The sequence below is a fragment of the Aquarana catesbeiana genome, linkage group LG11, assembly GCF_042186555.1.
Source record: "Aquarana catesbeiana isolate 2022-GZ linkage group LG11, ASM4218655v1, whole genome shotgun sequence".
NCBI classification, from domain to species: domain Eukaryota; kingdom Metazoa; phylum Chordata; class Amphibia; order Anura; family Ranidae; genus Aquarana; species Aquarana catesbeiana.
Window position 1 is genome coordinate 251603645 of NC_133334.1, and position 26812 is coordinate 251630456.

At 44.5% G+C, this 26812-nt stretch overlaps 1 protein-coding gene and 2 long non-coding RNA genes across 3 annotated transcripts in view; 2 read left to right on the forward strand and 1 right to left on the reverse strand.

Annotated features, from left to right (window-relative positions):
• LOC141112611 (CKLF-like MARVEL transmembrane domain-containing protein 3) overlaps window positions 1-7655 on the forward strand; it is a 38110-nt gene extending 30455 nt beyond the window's left edge. The window contains exon 5 of the mRNA XM_073605573.1: window positions 7106-7655. Within this exon, the coding sequence (XP_073461674.1) occupies window positions 7106-7134 (29 nt within the window). The 3' untranslated portion in view covers window positions 7135-7655. The remainder of the gene's footprint in view (window positions 1-7105) is intronic.
• Window positions 7656-7811: 156 nt separating this feature from the next.
• LOC141112613 (uncharacterized) lies at window positions 7812-15427 on the forward strand. The gene is made up of 2 exons (XR_012236624.1): window positions 7812-12914; window positions 12961-15427. It is a non-coding gene; the product is annotated as an uncharacterized lncRNA (long non-coding RNA).
• A 2349-nt stretch (window positions 15428-17776) lies between these two features.
• LOC141112612 (uncharacterized) lies at window positions 17777-26290 on the reverse strand. The gene is made up of 2 exons (XR_012236623.1): window positions 19792-26290; window positions 17777-19758 (listed from the first exon to the last, which is right to left on the reverse strand). It is a non-coding gene; the product is annotated as an uncharacterized lncRNA (long non-coding RNA).
• Between the last annotated feature and the right edge of the window lie 522 nt (window positions 26291-26812).

Genomic DNA, 26812 nt, shown 5'->3' on the forward strand with positions numbered 1-26812 from the left:
GTTGTCACACTCCTTTACTTTATGCAATGTGAAAAAAAAAAAGTTTCTACTTTTAAGTGGTTGTAAACCTCACACATGAAATATGAACAAAGCATATCCCTCTATAGCAGCGGTCTCCAAACTACGGCCCTTTGCTTGCCTTTATCTGGCTCTTGGGGCACTACTCCATCCACCAACATCAATAATTGGGGCACAATTCCTCCCACTGACACCAAAAATGGGGCACAATTTCTTTCTTTGACACCAGTGATGGGGCGCTATTTCTCCCACTGACACCAGCGATGGGGCAGAATTCCTTCCATTGACACCAATGATGGGGAACAATTCCTTCTGACACCAACCATGGGGGGGCACTATTCCTCCACTGACACCAAAGATAGGGCATTGTTTACTCCCACTGGCCCTAGTCTGGTCTCCTTAAAGTCTGAAGGACAGTAAACTGGCCCTTGGTTAAGAAAGTTTGGAGACCCCTGATCTATAGTGTTTACTTGTTTCCATTAATGCCCCATACACACACACGATCTGATTATCGGATGAATGATCGGCCGTTTTTTTTTTTTTTTTGCATGCTGATCTCACGTAGAATCTGATGAGTTTACTAAAGTCACGAAAATTCCCGTACGACAGAATAAAAATTCGGAAATGATGTCATGTGTTGTAATGCATTTGTATTGCAATTTCGAACAATAGGTGTACTGATGAAACGAAAATCGTACGATCTGGCATCGTACGAAAAAAATTTCCGTGCATGTCCGATAGAATAATATCGGATGAACTGTCCTGATTGGCTCTCGAAAGCTCTGTACTAAGGATCCGATTATTGTACGATCGATTCGAATGCGGCATTTTTCGTACGATTTTCGGATCATGTGTACGGGGCGTAAGGGTACCACTATCACTTTTGTCTGCTGCTTACTTCCTCTGCTACCAGTATGAGTCATTTCTGACAAGTTTTCCTGACACCAAGAGAAAGAATGGTGACAGGGGAGGGATCTCCAGCTGATAGGGCCCTTTAACGCGGGGGCGGCGCTTTACCGTCGGTATTTGGCCGCTAGCCCCCCCCCCCCCCCCCCCCGCTAGCGGCCGAGAAAGGGTTAAAAACCACTGCAAAGCGCTTTTGCAGAGGCGCTTTACTGGTGGTATAGCCGCGCTGTCCCATTGATTTCAATGGGCAGGAGCGGTGAAGGAGCGGTATACACTCCGCTCTGAAGATGCTGCTAGCAGGACTTTTTTTCCCGTCCTGCTAGCGCACCGCTCCAGTGTGAAAGCCCTCGGGGCTTTCACACTGGAATCAAAGCAGCAGCACTTTCAGGTCAGTTTGCAGGCGCTATTATTAGCGCTAAAGTGCCTGCAAACCGCCCCAGTGTGAAAGGGCCCATAGACAGCCTCAGTCCTGTTGCTGTGTGAAGGGGGTGTGCCCTTTCCCTCAAATCAGCTCTCAGAGATCTCACTGAGCTCTGCAGAGTGTAACGTCAACTCTCCGCCCCATTTTTTCTGAACTCTCAGGCAAGCTTTAAGATCCATCACTTTGAACAGATGTCGCGTATAGAAGACTTCAGATCAACGGGTACAACTTAAGTAGGAGAATATATCAAGCAAAACAAAATATAGTTTAGCGCAACCATAAACAAATACAAATAAAACAAGTCCAAATATAACAAAATTCCACCGTTGTGCAACTTTTAGTGACAGTTCATAAATTTCCAGTGACTTCAGTGACCACCACCTCTAGCTGGAATGCCTGCTCACCTCCAAAAGTTGACCCCACTACAGAGTCACACTTCAGCTGTCCGTCCTCCTTTTTCTGAACTCTCAGACAAGCTTTAAAGGAGTTGTAAAGGCAGAAGGTTTTTATCTTAATGCATTCTATTTTTGTGTGTAGCAGCCCCCCTCAGCTCCCCTAATTCTTACCTGAGCCCATCTCTCTCCAGTGATGTCTATGAATGTCTAAGCCATCCGGGACACTCCTCCTGATTGGCTGAGGCACAGCAGCAGCGCCATTGGCTCCCACGGCTGTCAATCAAAGTCAGTCAGCCAATCAGGGGGGAGCGGGGGCGGGCCGGGTCGGGGCTCCGTGTCTGATTGGACACACGGAGCTGTGACTCGGCTCCAGTGCCCCCATAGGAAGTTGCTAACTGTGGAGGCACTCGCTGGGAGGGAGGGGCCAGGAGCAGCAAAGAGGGACCCGAGAAGAGGAGGATCCAGGTTGCTCTGTGCAAAACCAACTGCACAGAGGAGGTAAGTATAACATGTTTGTTTTGTTTTTTTAAAAACGAGACTTTACAATCACTTTAAGATTCAGTACTTTGAATGGACATAGAGAAGAGAGAGCTTCAGATACACAGGTACAACTTATGTTGGAGGATTTGTTTTATCTCTGTGTATCATCGGATGCAAGTCGCTTCACTGGGTGCATGTAAGGGTTTACAACCACTTTAAGGCTGCATGCACTGGGTCTCAGGCCCACCCCGCTGTGCACTAGATGTAAATGAGACCATGGTGACCTGATCCATCTACTGTGGAGGTGCCCAAAATTACATTTCTATTGGAAGGGGGTGGTGGAAACCATAAACAGGATATTTCATGCCTCTAGACCCAAAACCCTGTTTGCTCAATTTGCTGGAGGAGTTTGAATGGGAAGAATGTACTAGAGTAGCAGTTATCAGAACCCTATTTTTGGCGCGTAAGTTAATAATGATACATTGGAAGTCAGAAGACCCTCCTATGATTAAGGAATGGATCACTGCAGTGGAAAATATGCTCTGGATGGAGAAAGTTATATACCAACATAGGGGATGCACCCAAAAGTTTAAAAAACTCTGGGGCCCGTGGATTGATGTACCCGGGCTTGTCCCGGTGGATCTGGTTATGGGTAGGTTACTAGGTCTGTATGCCGGTTGAAACTGATCTCAACAACATTGGAATGGGAAGCACATGGGGTATGATGAATAATAGGGCTCCAGGGGGGAAAGACTCGGATGAGAGGGATAGTCTTTTATTGAACCATACTGGAAATCCAGCTATGTTCAATTTGCAGTGTGATTCTGTTTACCATGCTCTGTAATTGACTACTTGTGAAGCCTCAGTCTGTATGTATATGTTTACGTTAATAAACTTTTTCTTTGGATAAAAAAAAAAAAAAAAAAAGGCTGCATGCACACTGGGTGTTTATCCCCTGTGTGTCCAATCTCAGCATTTTCCTACTCCCTGGAGGCACAAGTACATGGTCCAGCTCCACTTACTGTAGCCTGTCAAAGTCTGGAACAGGCTGAAATACACCGCAGCTGGACGATGTGCCGAGTGTTGCTCATGTTTATTGCCCTATACGTTGAAGGAAAGTACATTGCCTTGAAAAAAGAATTTATACCCCTTGAAATTTTCCACATTTTGTCATGTTACAGTCAAAGACGTAAATGTATTTTATTGGGATTTTATATTAGTCGTGCACTCCACAAATCTGGCTTTTATGGAACAGTGGCAAGAAGAAAGCCATAAGAAGTCCTGTTTGCAGTTTGCTAGAAGCCATGTGGGGGACACAGCAAACATGTGGAAGAAGGTGCTCTGGTCAGATGAGACCGAGATTGAACTTTTGGGCCTAAAAGCAAAACGCTATTTGTGGTGGAAAACTAACACTGCACATCACCCTGAACACACCATCCCCACTGTGAAACATGGTGGTGGCAGCATCATGTTGTGGGGATGCTTTTCTTTAGCAGGGACAGGGAAGCTGGTCAGAGTTGATGGGAAGATGGATGGAGCCAAATACAGGGCAATCTTACCGTGTTTCCCCAAAAATAAGACCTACCCTGATAATAAGACCTAGCATGATTCTCGGGGAGGGCTGCAATATAAGCCTTACTCCTCCTGGCTGACGCCGCGCCCCCCCCCCCCCCCAGCGCACAGAGCGGGCTGACGGCAGCGGGACACCGGCTCCCCCCTCCTCCGCTCTCCTCCCGCCCGACGCCAGTGGCCCCTCCCTCAGTGCACGGAGATGGATAAATGACACAGCAGAAGCACTATGCAGAAGCACTATGCAAGCTTTAAAGGAAAAGGATTTTTATTTATTTATTTTTTTTTTTTTAGGGTTACAACCACTTTAAGATCATGGTACACACCCATAAATAAGACATCCCCCCCGAAAATAAGCCCTAATGTGTTTTTGGTTGCCAAAATGAATATAAGACCCGTGCTTATTTTCGGGGAAACACGGTAGAAGAAAACCTGTTATGCCGCGTAAACATGACCGGACATTCCGTCAGAATAGACTCTGATGGAGTTCCGCTGAAACGGACTTGCCTACACACAATCACACCAAAGTCCGATTGTTTAGAGCGTGATGACGAAAAAGGAAGATCAATAGCCAGTAGCCAATAGCTGCCCTTGCGTAGTTTTTGGTCCGTCGGAATAGCATACAGATGAGCGGTTTTCTCGATAGGGATTGAGTCCATCGGAAAGATTTGAAAAATGTTCTATTTCTAGGTCCGTCAGAATTTTTGAAAGAAAAAGTCAGTTGAAGCCCACACACGATCTGAATGTCTGACGGAATGATTCCGTCGGGCCTTTTCTCCCGGAAAGTCCGGTCGTGTGTACGCGGCATTAGAGTCTGCAAAAGACTTGAGACTGGGGCGGACCTTCACCTTCCAGCAGGACAACGACCCTAAACATACAGCCAGAGCTTCAATGGAATGGTTTAGATCAAAGCATATTCATGTGTTAGAATGGCCCAGTCAAAGTCCAGACCTAAGTCCAATTGAGAATCTGTGGCAAGACATGAAAATTGCTGTTCACAGACGCTCTACATCCAATCTGACAGAGCTTGAGCTATTTTGTAAAGAAGAATGAGCAAAAATGTCCCTCTCTAGATGTGCAAAGCTGGTAGAGACATCCCCAAAAAGACTTGCAGCTGTAATTGCAGTGAAAGGAGGTTCTACAAAGTATTGACTCCGGGGGGCTGAATACAAATACACCCCACACCTTTCACATATTTATTTGTAAAAAAATTTGAAAACCATTTTATCATTTTCCTTCCACTTCACAATTATGTGCCACTTTGTATTGGTCTATCACATAAAATCCCAATAAAATACATTTATGTTTTTGGTTGTAACATGACAAAATGTGGAAAATTTCAAGGGGTATGAATACTTTTTCAAGGCACTGTATATGGGCATATGTACACCCCCCTCCTCATATCTTTATCATAGGGTGAGGAATGTTTTGTAATCTAAAAAAGAGAACTTGATACATTTTAACAAAGAGAGCACAGGAAGCTATCGGCTGATTTCTTGCAGGATCAACAGTAACTTTTTTGCATGTATCAAAATGATATAACAAAACATTTTCAAAACCCCAAGGGCTCTTTCACACGGGGGATCCGTATGTCCGTTTTTCATCCTTCCGTTTTCGGATGAAAAACGGACATACATGTATCCCTATGGAGCGTCGGATGTCAGCGGTGACATGTCCGCTGACATCCGACCCGCTCCGATCCGAAAAGTGTAACGGAGGAAAACCCTACTTTTCCATCCGCTATCGGATCGGGTGATGACGGACTCTACGGTCCGTCATCATCCGATCCCCCATAGGGGAGAGCAGCGCTCTGACCTGTCATCTTCCTGCTCAGCGGGGATCGGCGGAGCGATCCCCGCTGAGCAAGCGGGTGTTCACGGGGCGGATCATCACTGATCCGCCCCGTGTGAAAGAGCCCCAAAAGTTACCAAGAAAATTCACTGTGATGCCGCGTACACATGAGCGGAATGTCCGACAGAAAAAGTCAGACGGAATCTTTTCATCGTCTATTCCGATCCTGTGTATGCCTCATTGGACTCTTTCTTTCGAAAAATCTGACGGACCTAGAAAGAGAACATGTTCTAAATATTTCCGACGGAACCAATTCCTATCGGGAAAACCGATCGTCTGTATGCTGTTCCGACGTACCAAAAACGGCGCACGCTCTGAAGCAAGTACGAGACGGACGTTATTGGCTCCTGGCTTTTGCACTTCCTTTTTCTAGTCCCAAAGTACGTGTTGTACGTCACCGCATTCTGGACGGTCTGACTTTGGTGTGACCGTGTGTAGGCAAGACCGCTTGAGCGGAATTCCGTCGGAGAAACCTTCGGAGTTTATTCCGACGGCAAAATCGGTCTTGTGTACAGGGCATAAGGGTTTACATACTTCTTGTTTATTCTGTTATGGGCGTTTTGATGAAGAATTTGTGTTTAGTCCCATGAACACTGTTCCCTGTATGGCCTGTCTAAAAGACTTCTGCCCCGTACACATTGATCGGACATTCCGACAACAAAATCCATGGATTTTTTCCGACGGACGTTGGCTCAAACTTGTCTTGCATATACACGGTCACACAAATGTTGTCGGAAATTCCGAACGCCAAGAACGCGGTGACGTACAACACGTGCGCCAAGCCGAGAAAAATGAAGTTCAATAGCCAGTGCGGCTCTTCTGCTTGATTCCGAGCATGCATGAACTTTTGTGCGTGGGACTTGTGTACACACGATCGGAATTTCCAACAACAAGTTTTGCTGTTGGAAAATTTGTGAACCTGCTCTCAAACATTTGTTGGCGGAAAGTCCGACAACAAATGTTCGATGGAGCCTACACACGGTCGGACTTTCCGACAACAAGCTCACATCCAATATTTGTTGTCGGAAAGTCTGATCGTGTGTACGGGGCATAACTCTACGGTGTCAGGGGCCATTGCTGACCTTCTCATGAAAATGATAGTTGCCTGGCTGTTATGTTGACTTCAGTACCGTCTGCAAGCATATGCAGATCAGGAAGGACAGAAGTCCATCCCTGCATGGTTCATCCAGGTCTATGACTACCGATACCCTTGGATCAGCATGACAACCAGGCATCTGGGATTTCAGAATGAGAAGTCTGCAATAGCAGTTTAAGGTTTTTCTCTGGAAAAGTCTTGGAAAGGCGAGGTTGTTCCTTCCCACAATCCTTTGCCGTTATACAGAAATGTTTTTGAGGCCCCAGCTGGCAGCCACATGTTCCTCTTCAAAGTCAGCGGCTCCCAAGTGTGTATATTTTATATTCTGCATTCACATAAACCGAAGGTGACCTTGTCTTTACCTTGTAGATGACGACTTTGACTCCGATTCCGACTGAGCGAGATTTCTTCGCCTGCCCGAGGCCATGCTGTGTCTGTGCGCCCCACAAGGAGGAGGTGATGTCTCCATCGCACCTACCGCTGCGGACTGTCATCCGAAAACACAAACTGTTATTTTTTTATATTCCATCACAAGGACAGCTCACAACTGTGATTTTTTTAAATTGTATTTTAAGGAGGAACTCCGCTCCATAGAGATGGTGGGATCAAAAATGTGTAGCTGTTTAATACATGAGATGTAATGTGATGTCTTTTTACACCCCCCCCCCCTTTCCTTTCAATGGGAGAGTAGCAAATATTCAGCCTTGTGTGTCACCCTGCCGAATTGTGTCTATGCTTGCCCCTTAGCTTCTCCGCAAGAAATCCTAATTTAGGAAATAACCCTAATATATTGTCCTGCGGGCACCTTCCCAGTAAATATTAGATTCCACTGAGAACAGCAGGTAAAACTGACTTTTTATAGTTCCACCCAGGAGACCACATATGGCAGTGAAGAAATGTCATCAGCACACCACGGATTCCTCGAAAAGGTCTAAAGCTTTATTCCGTGGTCACATGGCAAATATACAGCAAAGTTTCGGAGCCACGCAGGGCCCCTATGTCAATCGAGTGACATTTGCCTGACAAAGGGGTCCTGCGTGGCTCTGAAACGTTGCTGTATATTTACCATGTGACCACGGAATAAAGCTTTAGACCTTTTCGAGGAATCCGTGGTGTGCTGATGACATTTCTTCACTTTGAGTATGGTTTCCAACCTATGGTCATTACAGCCCCCAGCATCACTGAACAGCCGATTATCTTGAATGTGTGCGGGGGGAATGTTGCGTTTGGATTTCATATATGGCAGTGGTCTCCAAACTGCGGCCCTTTGCTTGTCTTTATCCGGTCCTTGGGGCACTTTTCCTCCCACTGACACCAACAATGGGGCACTATTCCTGTCACTGACACAAACAATGGGACACTATGCCTCCCACTGTATTCAACACTGGGGCACTATTCCTCCCACTGACATCAACAATGGGGTACTATTCCTCCCACTGACATCAACAATGGGGCACTATTCCTCCCACTGATACCAAGAATGGGGCACTATTCCTCCCACTGATACCAAGAATGGGGCACTAATCCTCCCACTTATACCAATGATGGGGCACTATTCCTCCCACTGATACAAAGAATGGGGCACTAATCCTCCCACTTATACCAATGATGGGGCACTATTCGTCCCACTGACACAAGCGATGGGACACCATTCCCCCGACTGATACCAACAATGGGGCACTATTCCTCCCACTGATACCAACAATTGCACACTATTCCTCCCACTGATACCAACAAAGGGGCACTATTCCTCCCACTTATACCGATGATGGGACACTATTCCTCCCACTGATGCCAATGATGGGGCACTATTCCTCCCACTGACACCAATGATGAGGCATTGATACAGACACCAGGACATTTTCTACTCCCACTGGCTACAGTCCAGCTCTTCTGAAGTCTGAAGGACAGTAAACTGGCCCTTTGTTTAGAAAGTTTGGAGACCCCTGATATATGGTGTCAATAAACACAAGTATTCATAAAATGGATGATACTTTATACGAGCAAGGATTAAAAAAACAGGGAGAACGCATTGGATTTCCAACTGGTCATGTTGGATGTAGGTGTCGGGGCAGGGGGATAAGGGGCACACATTTTTCCGTAGGCTTTTTTGGTGCCATGGGCAGGGAGGTGACCCCAGGGAGATATTTATAGAGGCCCTCTGAAGCCCACATTATGGCGGATCATTATAGGTCATAACGCAAGCCCCTATATAAAAGTTGACACTTTATATGTCTAGCTGGCGAGCAGTTGTTTGCCTTATGCTGATCAGGTGGATTTGAGATCTATGTATGAGATCTAGATAGTATAATTTTTACATATATACAGTATATACACATACAATACCGATTTGGGTACTGGTGCAATTTTTACACTTTTTTGCTGTTCTCACTGGAATTCTATGCCTGCCCCTCCTATGACTTCACCCTGACAGCACAGCATGCATAGAAATAGACAGGGGATGTGTCTGTTGCATTATGGGAGCAGAGATTTGTTTTTTCCTGGTTCAGGTCTGTTCAGCTGTAATATGATGTGCTGAAGTAGGTCCTATTTGTAAATGTCTGATTGTTGGAGGGACCCCTTAGACCTGTTTCACAGGGGCTTCAGCTTGTATAAGAGCAGTGTGAACAGCAAACTTTGACAAAGAATTTTCAGAGCTTTTTAGCAGGCTTTGTTGAAGCTTTAAAGTACCATTCAGCTCCCCTTTGTAAATGTTGAACACAGATCCTAATGGGAGTGCTGATTGCCACTTTAAACAAGCTGCTAGCAGGCTTCAGCATTAGGTTCTGTGTTTAACATTTAACACAGATCCTAATGGGAGTGCTGATTGCCACTTTAAGCAAGCTGCTATCAGGCTTTCAAGAAGCTTCAAGTGGTGCTGAAAGCGGGGGTCCACCTATCTATCGTTTTTTTTTTTTTTTTAGTTCATTCACAAACTTTTCTTCTCAGCATTACATACTCACATATTGTGTGTAATATTTCCGCCTGTGTCAGATTTCATCGGAAAGAATAACTTATATTATTCACTGCAGGCGGTTTCCATCTTCATTGTGGGCATTTGAAGCCCACAAGCATTTATTTCCTGGATGTGGTGAATGCTGTGCTCCCAGCATTCACCGCTCGTTCCCGCACATGCTCAGTGGCATCCTGGGAAGCCTAAAACTAGCTCCCAGGAGTCTGGGAGAGGCTAGAAACACGCCCACTCCCACGGGAGGAGAACCAGGAAGTGCAAAGAAGAATAGAAAAATAAAAGGTAATTACAGCGATTTAAATTTTTTTAAACGGCATGTTAGCATCTAGGCAAGGAAGAGAATACATACAGATATTGTTCAAAATTTGGGTGGAACTCCGCTTGAAGCCTGCTAGCAGCTTGTTTAAAATGGCAATCAGCACTCCCATTAGGATCTGTGTTAAATGTTGAACACAGATCCTAATGCTGAAGCCTGCTAGCAGTTTGTTTAAAGTGGCAATCAGCACTCCCATTATGATCTGTGGTTAACATGTAGAAAATGGAACTGAATGATTACTTTAAAAAGCTTCAACAAAACTTTCTGAAAAGCTCTGCAGATTTTTGTCAAAGCTTGCTGTTCACATTGCTCTTATACAAGCTGAAGCCTGTGTGAAACAAGCCTTAGGCTGCAGTCTCATTATAGTATTGCACGAACATGTGCAAAATTGAACGCCGATGAAAACCATAGCGTTTCATTTTAATAATTGAAATGGTAGGCTGCTAAGAGCAACAATACCACTTTTGCTGCAGCTGATGTGCACCATTAAGTTGTATGTGGCCTATTTTGTAACAAGGTCTGTATTGCTCCTAGCAACCTATTTTATTCCAAGCAGCCTTATACCGATGACAACTGAAATCTGATTGGTTACCACAGGGAGCACAGTGCTAAGTTTAGTCCAGTGCTCAGCAGTGTAGGATACGGTTCTTCTATTCCTGTAATGTGACTTCCAGTAAGACGCTGCACTGTTTCTGGTTAAGCATCACATGGCAGGCAAAGCAACAGCACCCTCTGGTGTTCATAGGCAAAATAGCACACTCCTGTAATGCAGTTGACACTGCTTGAGTTCTAAGCTCAGACATTACACCCAATGTATCCCGAGTATTATAAAAATGCAGCGCACCCATATGGTTTAATCAAACCTCTGTGGGTAACAAACTGAAAAATGACTGCGGCCAAAGTGTTGGTGAATGATTTCCACTGACACAGTTAGGCACAGACAGCAATAATGCATTGTAACAAGTTCTATTCTTCCCCACTGATCTTACTAAAAGTGTTTTGTTGACTGTCTGTGTCCCTGTGGGAGGAATTTCCAATAACTTCCTGTTCTGAGAAGAAGTGAAGGGAAATAAAAATCTTCCTAATAGAGATAGAGGCGGCAATAAAAACCCAACAAAGACACCAACCCTTGTGTGCTCTATCCAAAACAAACGCGTTGGCTGTAGTCGGGCTTTAACACCTTAGCGCCACCTCCTGGAGATGGTTTGAGTTAATATTAACCCCTTTACGACCGCCTAACACATACACTATATTAGCACACCTGCCTTTACATGCGCATGAACTTTAATGACGTCTTAGTCTGTAGGGTTCAATATTGAGTTGGCCCACCCTTTGCAGCTATAACAGCTTCATCTCTTCTGGGAAAGCTGTCCACAAGGTTTAGGAGTGTGTCTATGGGAATGTTTGACCATTCTTCCAGAAGTGCATTTGTGAGGTCAGGCACTGATGTTGGATGAGAAGGCCTGGCTTGCAGTCTCCGCTCTAATTCATCCCAAAGGTGTTCTATCGGGTTGAGGTTAGGGCTCTGCAGGTCAGTCAAGTTCCTCCACCCTAAACTCGCTCATCCATGTCTTTATGGACCTGGAGTTGAAGCTTTTATAGCTGCAAAGGGTGGGCCAACTCAATATTGAACCCTACAGAGTAAGACTGGGATGCCATTGAAGTTCATGTGTGTGTAAAGGCAGGCGTCCCAATACTTCTGGTAATATAGTGTATGTGAAGCAGCAGAAAAGGTGGGCTTTAACGCCAACTCTCCGAATACGTGTCCATGGGCGGTCGATGTTTATGTGCTGGAAGTACAGAGACCTATCTCTGTACTCAGAGTAAAGATCGGTAGCCGGCAGGACCGGTTTCCAATCATGTGATCGCTGATCCTTCCCGCAATCCCCCCCCCAGGTGTTCAGAACTATTTAAAGGGACAGTGGGGCAGTTGGAAAGGAGTTAATACCTGGGAGGTGGCGAGGCTTCTGTGTCATGTGACCGCTATGATTGGCTCACACAGTGGTCACATGATCGGGAGCCTGGCTCCTGATCAGAAGCATTGACTGACAGCTTGCTGGGAGAGCGGTCTAAGCACACAACCTCACCCCGCCATGGACCCAGATGTGCGGTGGATAGGTGTTGAATCCCACCTTTCCTGCTGCCACATATTTGCATTACACGGTCGGCAGGAGGTTGAACATGACAATATGTCAGTATTAATGAAGTTTTATTTTTAGTTATTGGTAATCTGTAGGTAAATGTGAAACATGCAGTGCCTGCAAATCAACCGAAGAAGATTTCTGATATGAAAGCTGATAAAAGTTTGCTAAAAGCTACACTCAGCACTCATCTGGTGTTCTGAGAGTGTAGTGGAGTATTGATTTACATTAAGCTGTGCATAGCTTTTAAAATACTTTGAAACTTTTTTTGAATTGTGAGCTCTTCAGACTAAATATTTACAGTCTAAAACTAACGCTTGCCCTACACATGATACAAGGGTTCTTCTAAATGTTTCTGCACTTTTTTAAACTCTATTAAATGTCTAAAAGTGCGGAAACTGTTGGAAGTCCCTTTGTAAAATTCATCAATAGAAACAATCATGATGACCATTAATGAAAAAAAGCACAAATGGGCAATCAATTAAAAAAAAAACTGAATAGTTGGGGGGGGGCTGTCTGCCGGTCTTTCCGGCACTTGCTTTATCTAGCTGACGGGCGGCAGGCTGCAGGTCAGGCATCGGCTCCTGTGTCTTCTCCTGGATCCTGCCGTGCGTCTCTTCTCTCCTCCTACTAGGCCTCCAATGGGATCGCCTGTCCTTTCAGCCAATCAGGTGACGGGTCTCAGACCCGCTTCCTGATTTGCCCCTGAAAGAGGATCAGTGTGGCGATAACGAATATTAATTCTCTATTGTCACACAACTGGGTGGGCTTTGGGCGCAGTGTTCTGCGCCCAGAGCCCACCCTTTTTTGAAGCCAATTAGAGGCTCTATTCACATGCTTCCAACCCCCCCCCCCCATTGGAATCCATGCATCCGGCATCCCTGTATGTAGATCAGGGGGCCGGACGCATGGTTAGGGGAGGCAGCGTCCGTGCGCCCCTAATGGACGGGCCACCACTGTTGTCATCTGAAATGTTAAGACTTGATCCTCATTGAATACCAGATCAGTTTGAACCAAATCAATCTTTTTGCTGGCTGTTCTCAAAATAGTTTTCAAATGAAAGATCGTTTGAAACAAATCTGTGATCAGTCATGTAGAATGATACATATAGATGGCATAATGACGGTTCATGTGCATGAGGCCTTTAAATGGTACTAAACCCAAAATGTATTATATTGCAGCTTACCAACTCTTAGATGTTATGGCTGCATTCGTTTTCTTTTCTACACTTTCTTTCTTCTATGATCCAGCTAGCAAGTCTGTTTTTCAAAAGCACAAGCTCTCCAGCAGAATGCATCAGTTTACATGGATAAGACAAACCATTAAACACAGACAGGGGTGATTAAAATGACCAGCTTTCATTTATTCGCGCAAAACCTTTATCCCAAAAGAAAAAAAAAAAAAAACGGTTTGCTGTGGCTGATTATAAAGTGTAAGCTGGAGTTTGGCTTCCATTTGTTAGTGCAGGGGTCTTCAAACTGCGGCCCTCCAGTTGTTCAGGAACTACAATTCCCATCATGCCTAGTCATGTCTGTGAATGTCAGAGTTTTACACTGCTTCATGGGACATGTAGTTCCGCAACAGCTGGAGGGCAATAGTTTGAGGACACTGTTTAGTGTATTTAAATCTGCTAGTACAGCATCCAAAAATACTGACGCGTTTCGGCCTTAGGCCTTCATCAAAAGCATAAAAATATGACATTAAAAACAAGTATATATATAAGGGAAGCAGTCCTTGTGTAGTATGAAGAGCATAAATCACTTAATTAAAAAAATCAACCCATTAATTGGTTATAGGTGGAGATGGCCAGACTTGGGCCTGTACTTTCTATGGATCTTTTATGAGCTTAATTAGCCAGAGCACCGACTACTCTACATACCAACTATACTATATAGCGGTAGAGCTTGGGTGAGTTTTTCTCTTGCTCCCCTCCTGATTGGCAGATCTAGCAGTGTGGTGCCATTGGCTCCCGCTGCTGTCAGTCAAAATCAGTGAGCCAATGAGGAGAGAGAGGGTAGGGCCGAACCACAGCTCCATGTCTGAATGGATACACAGAGCTGCGGCTCGGCCCAGGTGCCCCCAGAGCAAGCTGCTTGCTATGGGGGCACTCGTCAGGAAGGAGGGGCCAGGAGCGCCTAAGAGGGACCCGAGAAGAGGAGGATGGGGGCTGCTCTGTGCAAAACCTACTGCATAGAGCAGGTAAGTATAACATGTTTATATAGAAAAAAAATGAGACTTTATTATCACTTTAACACCCCCCTCCTCCCCAAGATTGAAAACGCTGCTGTCTGCTGTGCCTCCTGTTTTCATTCATCCAGAGTCGTGTCTCGCTACCACAGGAGGTGTGTCACTGGCCAGATTACCAGGTGAAAACAGAGGGGGGGGGGGGGGGAGCGTAAAAAAAGAAAACTAATGCAGCCAGCAGAAGCTGCAATATATTATGTTTTGGGTTTAATCCTGCTTTGATATAGGCAACAACACTTTAACATTTGCTCCATTGGGAGAGCATCTGATGGGCAGTCTGAAGCATTTAGTCTCAGATGCCAGATTGTAAAAAGAAAACGAATGCAGCCACCACATCTAAGGACAAGTAAACTGCAATGTATTACATTTTTTAGCTTTGGGTTTAGGAACACGTTGGGATCATTGGGTGCCTGTGTATTCTCCTCCATGGCATCTTTATGGCTGATATCCGGGGTACAGAAAGGAACGCTCCTATTGGCTCATAACTTTTTTTGCTCTCGATTCAGTCTTCTTACTGATGGCGTGCTACAGAGGAGGGGCGGCCACACAATGAACCTCTTCTTTTTTTTATTTTATTTTTTTTTTATTTAATATATTACTTATTGTATGGGAACCCAAACAAGAAAAGGTTTAGTTCACATAGATGGATGTGAAATCGCGGTGTGAAATCACACCGCGATTATTTTATGCAGTATTCTAGTGACCACAGATAACTGTGAGGTTTATAAAAAAAAAAAGAAGAAAATTAGTGTTTTTCCCAGAACTTTCTGAATAGTGGATCCCTTACCTGGACATACTTGAGTGAAATCCTCAGGGATGACATTTCGGCTTTCTTGTCTCCATGGAAACCTCAGTTGCCGCCATCACCTAGCAACATGTATCCCGGGTGTGTCGCAGATCTGGAAGGAAAGTGCCTTTTTTTTGGAAATAATGAACATTTCATGTTACTTTTTTTACTTTTGCACTTGAATACTTTATAATAAAAAATTAATAAATAAAGCGCATAGGCTTTTGGTGTATCTGCTCTTTATTCTGCATACACTTGAAAAAGTGTGTGTGAAGATCATTGTGTTGATATTGTTGTTGTTATTTGACATGCATTCTAGTTGTGATCGGAAACATTCGCAGATAATAATGAGGCAGTTAAAAAAGGTTTTTCTGCATAAAATTAGAGAAGGAAACGGCGTTATCGCTCACCAGTGTCACCACTTCCTTCATGGGCACGAGCTGATCACCCCCTCACGCCCCCAAAAAAACATCACCAATGATAAGTCAATTGAAGGAAAACACTTTTGCTAAAAATAAGAAAAAATAAATGAGATAAATGTTATAACCATTACATAAGCCATGGTGTAATGTTTTAAAATAAATACATTTAAAGGGTAACTCCACTTTCGTGGGGAAAAAAAATAGCAAATAAATAAAAAAATGATGTTTTAAAATAAATACATTTAAAGGGTAACTCCACTTTCGTGGGGGAAAAAAATAGCAAATAAATAAAAAAATGATGTTTTAAAATAAATACATTTAAAGGGTAACTCCACTTTCGTGGGGAAAAAAAATAGCAAATAAAGAAAAAAATAATATAGCGCATAGGATTGCGAAACAAATCATTTTGTAATTGAATGTTATTAAAAATTACCTTTCCTTTTCAATATGCAGCCAATGTAATTTTCGGAGAATACATTGCAATATGACTACCTGGAGTTTTCTGTACCCAGAATGTGTACTGACCACCCCCCCCCCAGAAACATAATTTCCTGCTTGTGTGATTGGCTCACCAATTTTCCCAGAAGTCTGCCTAAGATACAAGTCAGATTTTGGGCATCCTCTGCAACAAAAATGTCATTTTGTGAGAGATACTTTCAATAGGAAACCGTTGTAAATAAGTCATTTTTCTCCTTCACTGATGAGGCAGTACTGATTGGCACTGATAAGGCACTTATTTGCAGCACTGATATGTGGCACTCATAGGTGGCACTGATGGGCACGCGTAGGCGGCACTGATAGGCATCACTGATGAGCAGAGAGTGCCATCCCTAATGGGCACTGATTGGCATCCCTGGTGGGCTCTAGCGGGCTTACCTGTGGGCATACCTGGTGGGCATCCTCGATGTGTCTGCACTGATAATCAATGCGCTGATTGTCAGCGCAGACCATCGGCTCTCCTCTACTCGTGCCTGTCAGTGCGAGTAAAGGAAAAGCCGATACACGGCACTTCCTGTTTACACTGTGATCAGCTGTGATTGGACATAGCTGATCACGTGGTAAAGAGCCTCCGCCAGAGGTTCTTTACCGAGAACGGTGGGCGGTGTGTCAGACTGACGCACCACACCACCAATTGCCATGTGCCGTGGGCTGCGGCTTGTCCTGCTGGACATCATATGGCGTCCAGTTAGTATAACAGAACCACTTTCCATTTTGCTACATGGCGGGCGGGAAGTGGTTAATATTACAAAAAAATGAAAATGTCCAGTCCTTATATTATGGCAGCCTGGGAGCATTCTGTACACCAGGGGTCTTCAAATGTTCTAAGTGTAGAGCCAGTTTATTGTCTTCAGACTTTGAGGGGGGTCGGCCTGTGGTCAGTGTGAGTAGAAGATGCCCCGACATCAATGGGAGTAAACAATGCTCCAGCACTGGCATTAGTGGGAGGAATAGTGTTTTTTTTGGTGCAAACTGGTTCATCTTCTGCAACTGGGATCCCACTCCCAGCTTCCGCTGTGCTTGGCTCAGCATCACTGCGCAGCTCTGGATCTGACAATCAAGTTTCATGTAGACCTGGAAGCGCGCCGTGATCTTGTGGGACCTTCCTGGTGTATGTTCTCTGCCTCTGCTGGTCTCCTTGCACTGACTGTAAATAGGGACAGACTGGCCAGAGGCAAAACAAAAAGCAGGGTAGGCATGTGATTAGCATAGCTGTGATTTTTTGGGATTTGGTAAGTCTGAGATTTAGGCAGGGCGAAGGGGAGGAGCTACTAGCGGTGCACAAAGTGCCGCACCAAAAAATGGAGGGTGTAGCTGCATTGTGCTTTGTGCAATGCAGGATTTAATAGCAGTGCATATAGTATGTTATGACATCTTCTGGAAGAATGGTCAAACATTCCCATAGACACACACCTAAACCTTGTGGACAACCTTCCCAGAAGAGTTAAAGCTGTTATAACTGCAAAGGGTGGGCCAACTCAATATTGAACCCTACGGACTAAGACTGGGATGCCATTAAAGTTCATGTAAAGGCAGGTGTCCCAATACTTTTGGTAATAATGTATATAGCTCAGATGGGGCGGCACAGTGACAGAGTCTTTTTATGTTAAATTATAGATTCACCAACTTGGACCATTAAAAAAAAAAAGACAGACAAAAGGTGTATTTGATCTTTTATTAACAGATTAAAAATCATCTCCATTGTACCGACACTGAAGAAACACGAACACAGAATCTTCATAAAATTACAAGACATCATCAATGATTGACAAGTGCAGATTGATACAAAAGGCACACAAGGTGAGACAATTACAAAGATTTTCCATTAGAAATCAGATCTACATGAGACAATGAGGACATCCAAGAGACGAGAACCTTCACATAAAAAGGCCTTACAAATAAATGGAAGGGTTGGGTAGAAGCACCATGTGGGGAGGAATGTTCTTCTATTAAGTCAGTATAGGAATGATGTTACAGCAGAATAGAAAGTAAGTTTGTGAAAGTCACAGAACCAGGACAATGGTAAAAAGAGAAGAACTCCGGCTCCAAACAAAAACTTGTCCATAGTTTCCAAAAGTTGTATAGCTACAGTATGCGATTTGGCCCTGCTTTACACCATGGTGTGGCTTTGTGCTGCATTAAAGTAGATCTGTTTATCCACTTCATGTATTAGGGGGACATTTCTGTCTGTCCTGCAGTCACACTGAGCAGCAGGTTGTCAGAAAGTAGTCTAAAGGTTCAGTCACACTAGCTGCTGAGGGTCGGTAAAACCCTGCGGTTGAGCCATGCTTTTACCGCACCCCAAACGTTACCACTTTAGCTGCAGAGGCCTGGGGGTGTACACATGCCTCAGTAGGAATTATACCCCCTGTTGCTTTGTATTGCCTCTTCACTGTCTGCTTTAACCCTCTGATCCCTCGACTAATGTGCCGCAACCGCGCTACACCAGCCAAAAGTGACCCATTCAAGTGGATGGAGCTGCTCTGCAATAGCCCCATAACCGTGTGCATTGCATGCAGTTGTGGGGGGCTTGCAGAGCGGCCCCTTTCGCTTGAATGGGTCGTGTTCTGTGGGCGTAGCGCGGTTGCGACATGCTAGTACGGGGATCAAGGGGTTAAAGCAGGCAGTGAAGAGGTGATACAATGCAACCTTATCACCTGTCAAATGCTCTCTGAAGAGCGATCCAGAGACCAAAGCTAGTGTAAACAAAGATAGACATTTAGGGGAAAAGATGGAGACAGAAAACGCAATGCGTGGCACCACATCCAATTAGGTAAACAGAATCATGAAAAAGCGGACTTTAGAGGTTGCCACTATAATCCCAGTAGGGAAGGTAAAATAAAATATCAAAATTTTGATTTGATATTTTGATATTTTTATTTTACCTTCCCTACTTGGATTATAGTGGCAACCTCTAAAGTGCGCTTTTCCATTTCCTTCCTGAAAGATGGACATTTCGCTATAAATGGACTTTTAGGCCTTATTCACACCGACCTCCTGCGTTTGTTTTATTTAAATGAAGGGAAAATTGATCTGGAAAAGTATTGTGTTTGTTTCATACTTCTATATAAAATGTACATGTATTTATATATTAAATTGGTTTACATACATTTCATAGAGGCTTCTCCTTCCAGACTATTGCAACAGAGAGATATCACTGTTGGAATATCCGTGACATTAAAAGACAGGGGGTGGCCGAATCCAATACTAAAGCTCCACCTATAGCTAACATATTACTTTTGGGTGGGCTGATCCTGAAATTATGAAAAAAATATGGAAATACATTTAGTTGATCTCATCTGTTGCATAACATTTTATTTCCTTGTAGGAAATCTGCTAAAGAGAACCTGTGTGTACAGCCATCCCCTGCCATATCAGAGGCTCCCATCGATGGTTGGAGGCTGTCATTAATCTAGGCCAGTGGTCTCCAAACTGCGGCCCGGGGGCCAGATGTGGCCCCTTGCTTGCCTTTATCTAGCCCTTGGAGCACTTTTCCTTCCATTGTTAGAAGACACTATTCCTCCCACTGACACTAAAAATGGGGCACAGCTTTTCCCATTGACGCCAATGATGGGGCACTATTCCTCCCACTGACACCAGCTATGCGGCACTCATCCTCCCACTGACACCAATGATGGGGCACCTTTTCCTTCCACAGACACCAGCAATGGGGCACTATTCCTTCCACGAACACCAGCAATGGGGCACTATTCCTTCCACGAACACCAGCAATGAGGCACTATTCCTTCCACGAACACCAGCAATGGGGCACTATTCCTTCCACGAACACCAGCAATGGGGCACTATTCCTTCCATGAACACCAGCAATGAGGCACTATTCCTTCCACGAACACCAGCAATGGGGCACTATTCCTTCCACAGACACCAGCAATGGGGCACTATTCCTTCCACGAACACCAGCAATGGGGCACTATTCCTTCCACGAACACCAGCAATGGAGCACCATTCCTCCTCCTAATCCCAAAGATGCATTGTTTACTCCCACTGACACCAGTACAATGTCTACTCTCTGATCTGGGCTCAGGAGTGGTGCTAATTCCAAGGCAGAGCACACGCTTACAGTGTCACAGTGATCTAATAAAAGGTAACATTCCTTATAGCTTATCTAACAGGAATGTGAGCAGGTTTGGGTGCAAAAAGACGTCTCATTTATAAGGGCTTAAAGGGGTTGTAAAGGTTCAGGGTTTTTAAAAAAAACAAACACGGCATACTTACCTCCGCTCTGCAGTTGGTTTTGCACAGAGTGGCCCCAATCCTCCTCTTCTGGGGTCCCTCAGCGGCGCTCCTGGCTCCTCCTCTTCTCGTGTGCCCCGGAGAAGCGATCTCCTTCGTGGACACCGGTGTGGGCATGCTCCCGTGTCCTGCTTCTGTGTCTATTCACACAGAAAGCAGGACTCCGCCCCACCCTCCGGCACCCGCGTCATTTGATTTGATTGACAGCAGCAGGAGTCAATGGGTGCACTGCTATCAATCCATCCAAACAGGACCCAAGAAACCGGCTTTTGCTGGTGTGCTCATCCCCAGCGCAAAATAGAGGGAGTACAGGAAATTAGAGGGGGGCTGCAGCAATACAGCAATACCTTCAAATACCTTGAAGGTTTACAACCCCTTTAATCCATGTGATTGGTTGTCAGCGTGATCACATGACTGACTCTTGACTGGTAAAAGTGCATCGAGAAGACACCTAGAATTTTGTTTTCAGGACATAAAAGGGTGTGTTATAGGGGTAAAGGAGAAATAAAGTCTAAGGCAGCCCATACGTTATTGTTTTTCTTATTTATTCAACCAGTGGATAGAATAAAAAAAAAAAAAAATGACCCTATTCCCCCATCAACACACTTTATGCTGATGGTGAAATAAAACACAAAGTATACAAAGTATACAGTGCAATCCCAGGTGTGAAGCAATTCACTCCCCAGTTCGTCCATATGGTAAAGGGGCTAATAGAGTTCATAACAGTCCATAGTAGTGAATATAGTCATAATGAAAAGCGTGACACTAAGCAGGCAGCTCCACCCAGAGACAGGAATGGATCTCTGAAAAACAATGGAACAACACGTGGGGGGAGGGCGCGCCACTAAGTGCAGTATTAAAAAACAACTTAATCAGGCACCCAAATGAACACTCGCATAGAACCATGAAAGGAGTGCTTGTTAATGCAGTAACATCTATAGAGGATCATTTAGACTCAAGGGAGAGGTGTCAGCAGCAGCAGCTTGCAAGATAAGTTGGATGAGCTGAAGAGCTGCTCGTCAGCTGGAGTGGAAAGGCTTCCGATACCACAGTGAAACCGGAAGTGACATCACGCCAAGGGAACAATCTGTTGCCTTGGTAACAGGTTTCAAAGCTCCAATCAGCTCCTTTGTCAAACCAGATCTGGTTTGACAAAGAAGCTAATTGATGCTCCAAAATGCGTTACCAAGGCAACGGGTCGTCCCTCGTGTGCCACTTCCGGTTCCACACGCCTTTCCACTCTGTATATGAATGGATACACAGAGCTGCAGCTCGGCTGGGGTGCCCCAATAACAAGCTGCTTGCTGTGGGGGTACTCGTGAGGAGGGCGGGGCTAGGAGCTCCAGCCAGGGACCCAAGAAGAGGATCGGGGCTGCTCTATGCAAAACCATTACACAGAGCAGGTAAGTATAACAGGTTTGTTATTTTAATAGAAAAAAAAAAGAGACTTTACAATCACATTAAGTTGGGGTCGATATGGAAGCTGGTGTAAGTTTTTGGTGTAGAAGAGACATACTACGACTCCTCTGCAAATAAAACAAACTACCCATCTGTTCACCATCTTCACCTTCTCAGTCATGAACTTTCATGCACATGTGCGGAAGTTTGGTCATTTTTTCCCCAGCCAATGAAGAAGGCTGAAGACCTGGCACCCAAGCAAGGAGAAGATGTCAGTGCTGTCAACAGCTTTAGTTCTGCTTTAAGGGATATAAATCCTTTGGTCCGCTAATATATTTGCTTCTAATTTCAAACCTGGAAATAGTCAAAAAGTACTCCTTTTTTTTTTTTACACCCAGCACAGAAATACTTCACTTTACAATTATGGAGATGATGTTCCTCTGGTACCTCTCTTACAATGTATTTGTAGTGTTTATATTGTTTGTAGGCCCATACTAGTTTTGCAAGATGGTGTTATACATCCATTCCAAGTTATATTACTCACATATGTTCATACAGAATTTGGTGATAGACAGGTTGAATGCCATGAATATTTAGAATATATACATTAGACAGGACACAGGGCATTTTTTTTCATATCCAGGTTGGCCCATTTCTGCACTACTTGGAGAGCTCGTTCTAATCAATGCAAATCTAAACCCAAATGTAAAAATGTAATGTGTTCAGGTTTCTGCATTTAGTTTTCTTATTAATGGGATTTTTTCAATGGTTAATCCTGCAAATAAATTCCTGTCCCTGGGTGGCTACACTTACCTACTCCAATGTATCTATGGAGGCAGCCATGGTTGGCAACCAGGCTTGACTTCAAACGTGTCTTTAGCCCCTTTCACATGGGAGCCTCCGTAGAGCAGAATACGCTTTCTCAGCAGGATCTCTCCGCTGAGCAGGAGGATGACAGGTCCATCTCCACTTACTGTGCAGAGCGGAGGATGATGACAGGTCCGTCTCCACTTACTGTGCAGAGCGGAGACGGACACAGTTCCCCTATTCTCTATGGGGAAATTGGGTGAAAATGGACCGTCTGTCCGTTTTCATGCGATCATATCTGATCTGCCAGACGTATGGAAAATAGGACCACCATCCGTTTGGATTTTGCAGACAGGATCGGATAGTGGGGATGTCAGCGGACATGTCACTGCTGACATCCACTGCTGTCAGAGTCCAATCAGGTTCACCTGAAAAACTGACAGGTAGACCTGATTGGACAGCCCGTGTGAAAGGGGGCTCTTTTCATTGCCATTACATGGGGTAGGGACGGGGATAATTAGTAGTTTAGAGAAGATAGTTTGGAAGGAAGATAAAGTTGATATATCCGTTCACAAGGACACTACACTTCTAGCAAGATCAACAGGTATTTTCTGTACTTGCTAAAATTTTTCTCCCCGATAAAAAACAAATGCAGCCACACTGCAGGACTGGTAAGCTACAATATATCAAATTTTTAGGTTTTTTGGTTTAGATACACATTAACTATATACTGTATCTGCAAACACAAAATGAAGAAAAATCACTGAGTGTGCAAAGATTAATAACATTATTTCTAAGAAAGATCTTAGAAAAAGTAACAACATAGGAAGAAATGACATTGTCTGATCAGCAAATGACCTTATCTGCAAAGAAAAATAGCGGGCATTTGTCTGAGCTGTCTGCATGCAGTTAGAAGTGTTCGGGTAACCAGCCCCCTTTACGGGGGTAGTAAGAGCCTTTATCAAAAGGTTTGAAGACGCAATACCCACACACAGGTGCACGCTTGTAAAAAATTGTACGCTTGATGGGAGATCCATCATGCTGGTTATCTGTAGAGGGAGAGGCCAAGAAGGAAACAGGCCACTCTTTATTCACATGTAGGGCGTTCTATATCATTGATAAATACACACAAAATTGTTTTATGGCAACCGGGCAGAAGAAACTACTGCTTGAACCCAAAGCCTTACTGGCCCTGTAGACCTTCTACTAACACCATGTCCACACCCACAGAGGGGAATTGATGGAGTGTTGGAAGAAGTTAAATATGTGACAATATGGACAGATACGCTTTAATATGCTTATATAAAACATTTTCTGACTTATTTCACAAATGCAAATGCTACAACAGTACTTACAATATTAGATGTATTAAATGACTACATGCCGAGCTACTTCGAAAGAGTAACTCAACCTAAAATGGATTTCTGTGTTATTGGAAGGGATCCGTCTACCAGTGGATTTCTGCAGCTATTTGGGGTCCCAGCAGGAAGATCTTTCTACATCCTTGGAATGGCCATTACAGCCTCCCCAATAAAACTATGGTGGTCAGCAGATTGATTCTTCTAAAGATCCAAATGGAGAAGCCACTTGACAGTGCATTACACACAATACTGGGAACCCTTTAGAGATCTGACTGTACATATAGATAGCTCACTCAGGTGAGTGGAACATCTGTAAAGCTGAAAAAGCCAAGCTAAGCCTGGCCTGCCACACACATGCCCACAGAGGAAGATGGCGGCATAACAACTGGGCCACGCTGCAGTCTGGGACCTTGCCTAATTCTGGGCCCACCCCAGCCAAATAAAGAAATACATCTTTGTTACAGCTGCTATTTTGAGTATAGCAGTTGAGAGCTTCACCAATCGGCATAAAATGGATATGTCTGAAGAAAGGTCTAGTGTGAAAAGGAGGACTTTGAGAGGCTGAAAAAAAATGAAGTCATATCCCAATTACTGGAACAGATCCTTTTTATGTCTCTCTCTGCAGCAGCTGAAAGCCATTGGAAGGGAGAGAAGAAGCCAGCTTTCAGCTGCTGCAGAGAGAGCCATACAGGGAATTGGTTCCATTAATTGCCCCCCTGCCACACTGATCACAATATCCCTGCCCACATCCAATTCACCCTGCTGCCTGGTCCACCCTGCTGGCCCGGGCCCCCTACAGGAGGACTTGTAGTACCCCCTTATCTATGGCCCTGATAGGAGATGTAACCTTGCTCTACACGTAGATTGTATGTTATGCTACACAATGAAGGAGACCAATGGTGGAGCAGGGACACCTATACAGCACTGTGAACCAAGTAAACACATTATAGGATTGTTAGCATGAAAGATTGCTGACCAAGCAGAACGATCTCTGTGAAATTTGCATAATTTGAGTCAGGCCTAGTTATTCAAACATCAGCAGATCGGGCAGACCACGCTCTCTTTAGTTTGCAATTAAAAAAAAAAAATCTAACATAAGAACCCCTTTTAAAGTTATAATAACAGTTTTGGTTGGGATTAAATCCCTGTGAATTGTTCCGCAGGGCTTAACACCCAAGTACCCTCCTTATATCGCTCCAGGAATCACACAGCAAGAACCACCCTCACCAAGGACCTCATGATTAGCTGGAGTCTATAAAAAGATGATCAGGCTCAAAGTCTTTGTTTTCCTTTCATGTCCATGAAACCATCAGACCTAAATGTTTGGGAAGACTTAATAGTCTGTATGACCAGTAATGACCCCAAGAAGGGGCAACATAATCCAGGGGTGCAACATAGACCTTTAACTCTTCATAACATCACAGACATTAAGGTATAACTAAAGGCTTACAGTTTGTGTAACAGACTAAACAAGTACCAGTTTCAGTTCCTATGTGACACACAAGACTCATAAAGTAAACACATTGTTTTTAACCTCCCCTGACTGAGCAAAATCCTCCTTCATTTGGATCTCACCTGTTCCCCTTCCCAGACACTGCAGCTTACAGTCCATCCAGAAAGCAGTGAGCAGGACTAGGTGTAGCCAGGTGCCGATTGACAAGCTAAAGGCTTTGGAATCAGCAATAACAAAGCTGATAGCTGTGCTCTCTGCAACATCTATCATTCCACTGTAGTGCAAGCAGGCACAGCTTCCATGAGAGTGACAATGCTGCTCTGAATTCAGGAGCAGTGCAGCATTGTTGCCACACCATCATGAGAAGCTGATTTAGGTTGACCTCACTGACAGGATTAACAGGTATTTGAGGGACTTTGCAGGGGGACTGAAAGAAAACTGTGCAGATGCACATGTAATTAAGTGCTGTAGCACAGGGGTCTTCAAACTGTGGCCCCATGGATGTATGTGGCCCTTTGCTAGCCTTTATCTGGCCCTTGAGGCACTATTCCTCCCACTGACACCAACAGTGGGTCACTATTTCTTCTTCTACTAATACCAGTGATGGAACACTACACCTCCTCCTACTGACCACCAACCCTAAGGCCATGTGTATTCTCACTGATGCTGGGACATTTTTTACCCCCACTGGCCACAATCCGACCCCCCTAAAGTTTGAAGGACATTCAACTGGTCCTTTGTTTAAAAAGCTTGGAGACCCCTGCTGTAATATACACTATATTGCCAAAAGTATTGGGACGCCTGACTTTACACGCACAAACTTTAATTGCATCCCAGTCTTAGTCCATGGAGTTGGTCCACCCTTTGCAGCTATACCAACTCTTTTGGGAAGGCTGGCCACAAGGTTTAGGAGTGTGTCTATGGGAATGTTTGACCATTCTTCCAGAAGCACATTTGTGAGGTCAGGCACTGATGTGGATTATAAGTCCTGGCTCGCAATCTCCACTCTAATTCATCCCTAAGGTGTTCTATCGGGTTGAGGTTAGGACTCTGTGCAGGCCAGTCAAGTTCCTCCAACCTAAACTTGCTCATCCATGTCTTTATGGACCTTGCTTTGTGCACTGGTGCGCAATGATGTTGGAACAGTAAAGGGCCATCCCCAAACTGTTCCCACAAAGTTGGAAGCGTGAAATTGTCCAAAATGTCTTGGTATGCTGATGCCTTAAGAGCTCCCTTTCATTGGAACTAAGAGGCCAAGCCCAACCCCTGAAAAACAACCCCGCACTATAATCCCCCCTCCACTAAATGATTTGGACTGGTGCACAAAGCAAGGTCCATAAAGACATGGATGAGCGAGTTTGGGGTGCAGGCCAGTCAAGTTCTTCCACCCCAAACTCGCTCATCCATGTCTTTATGGACCTTGC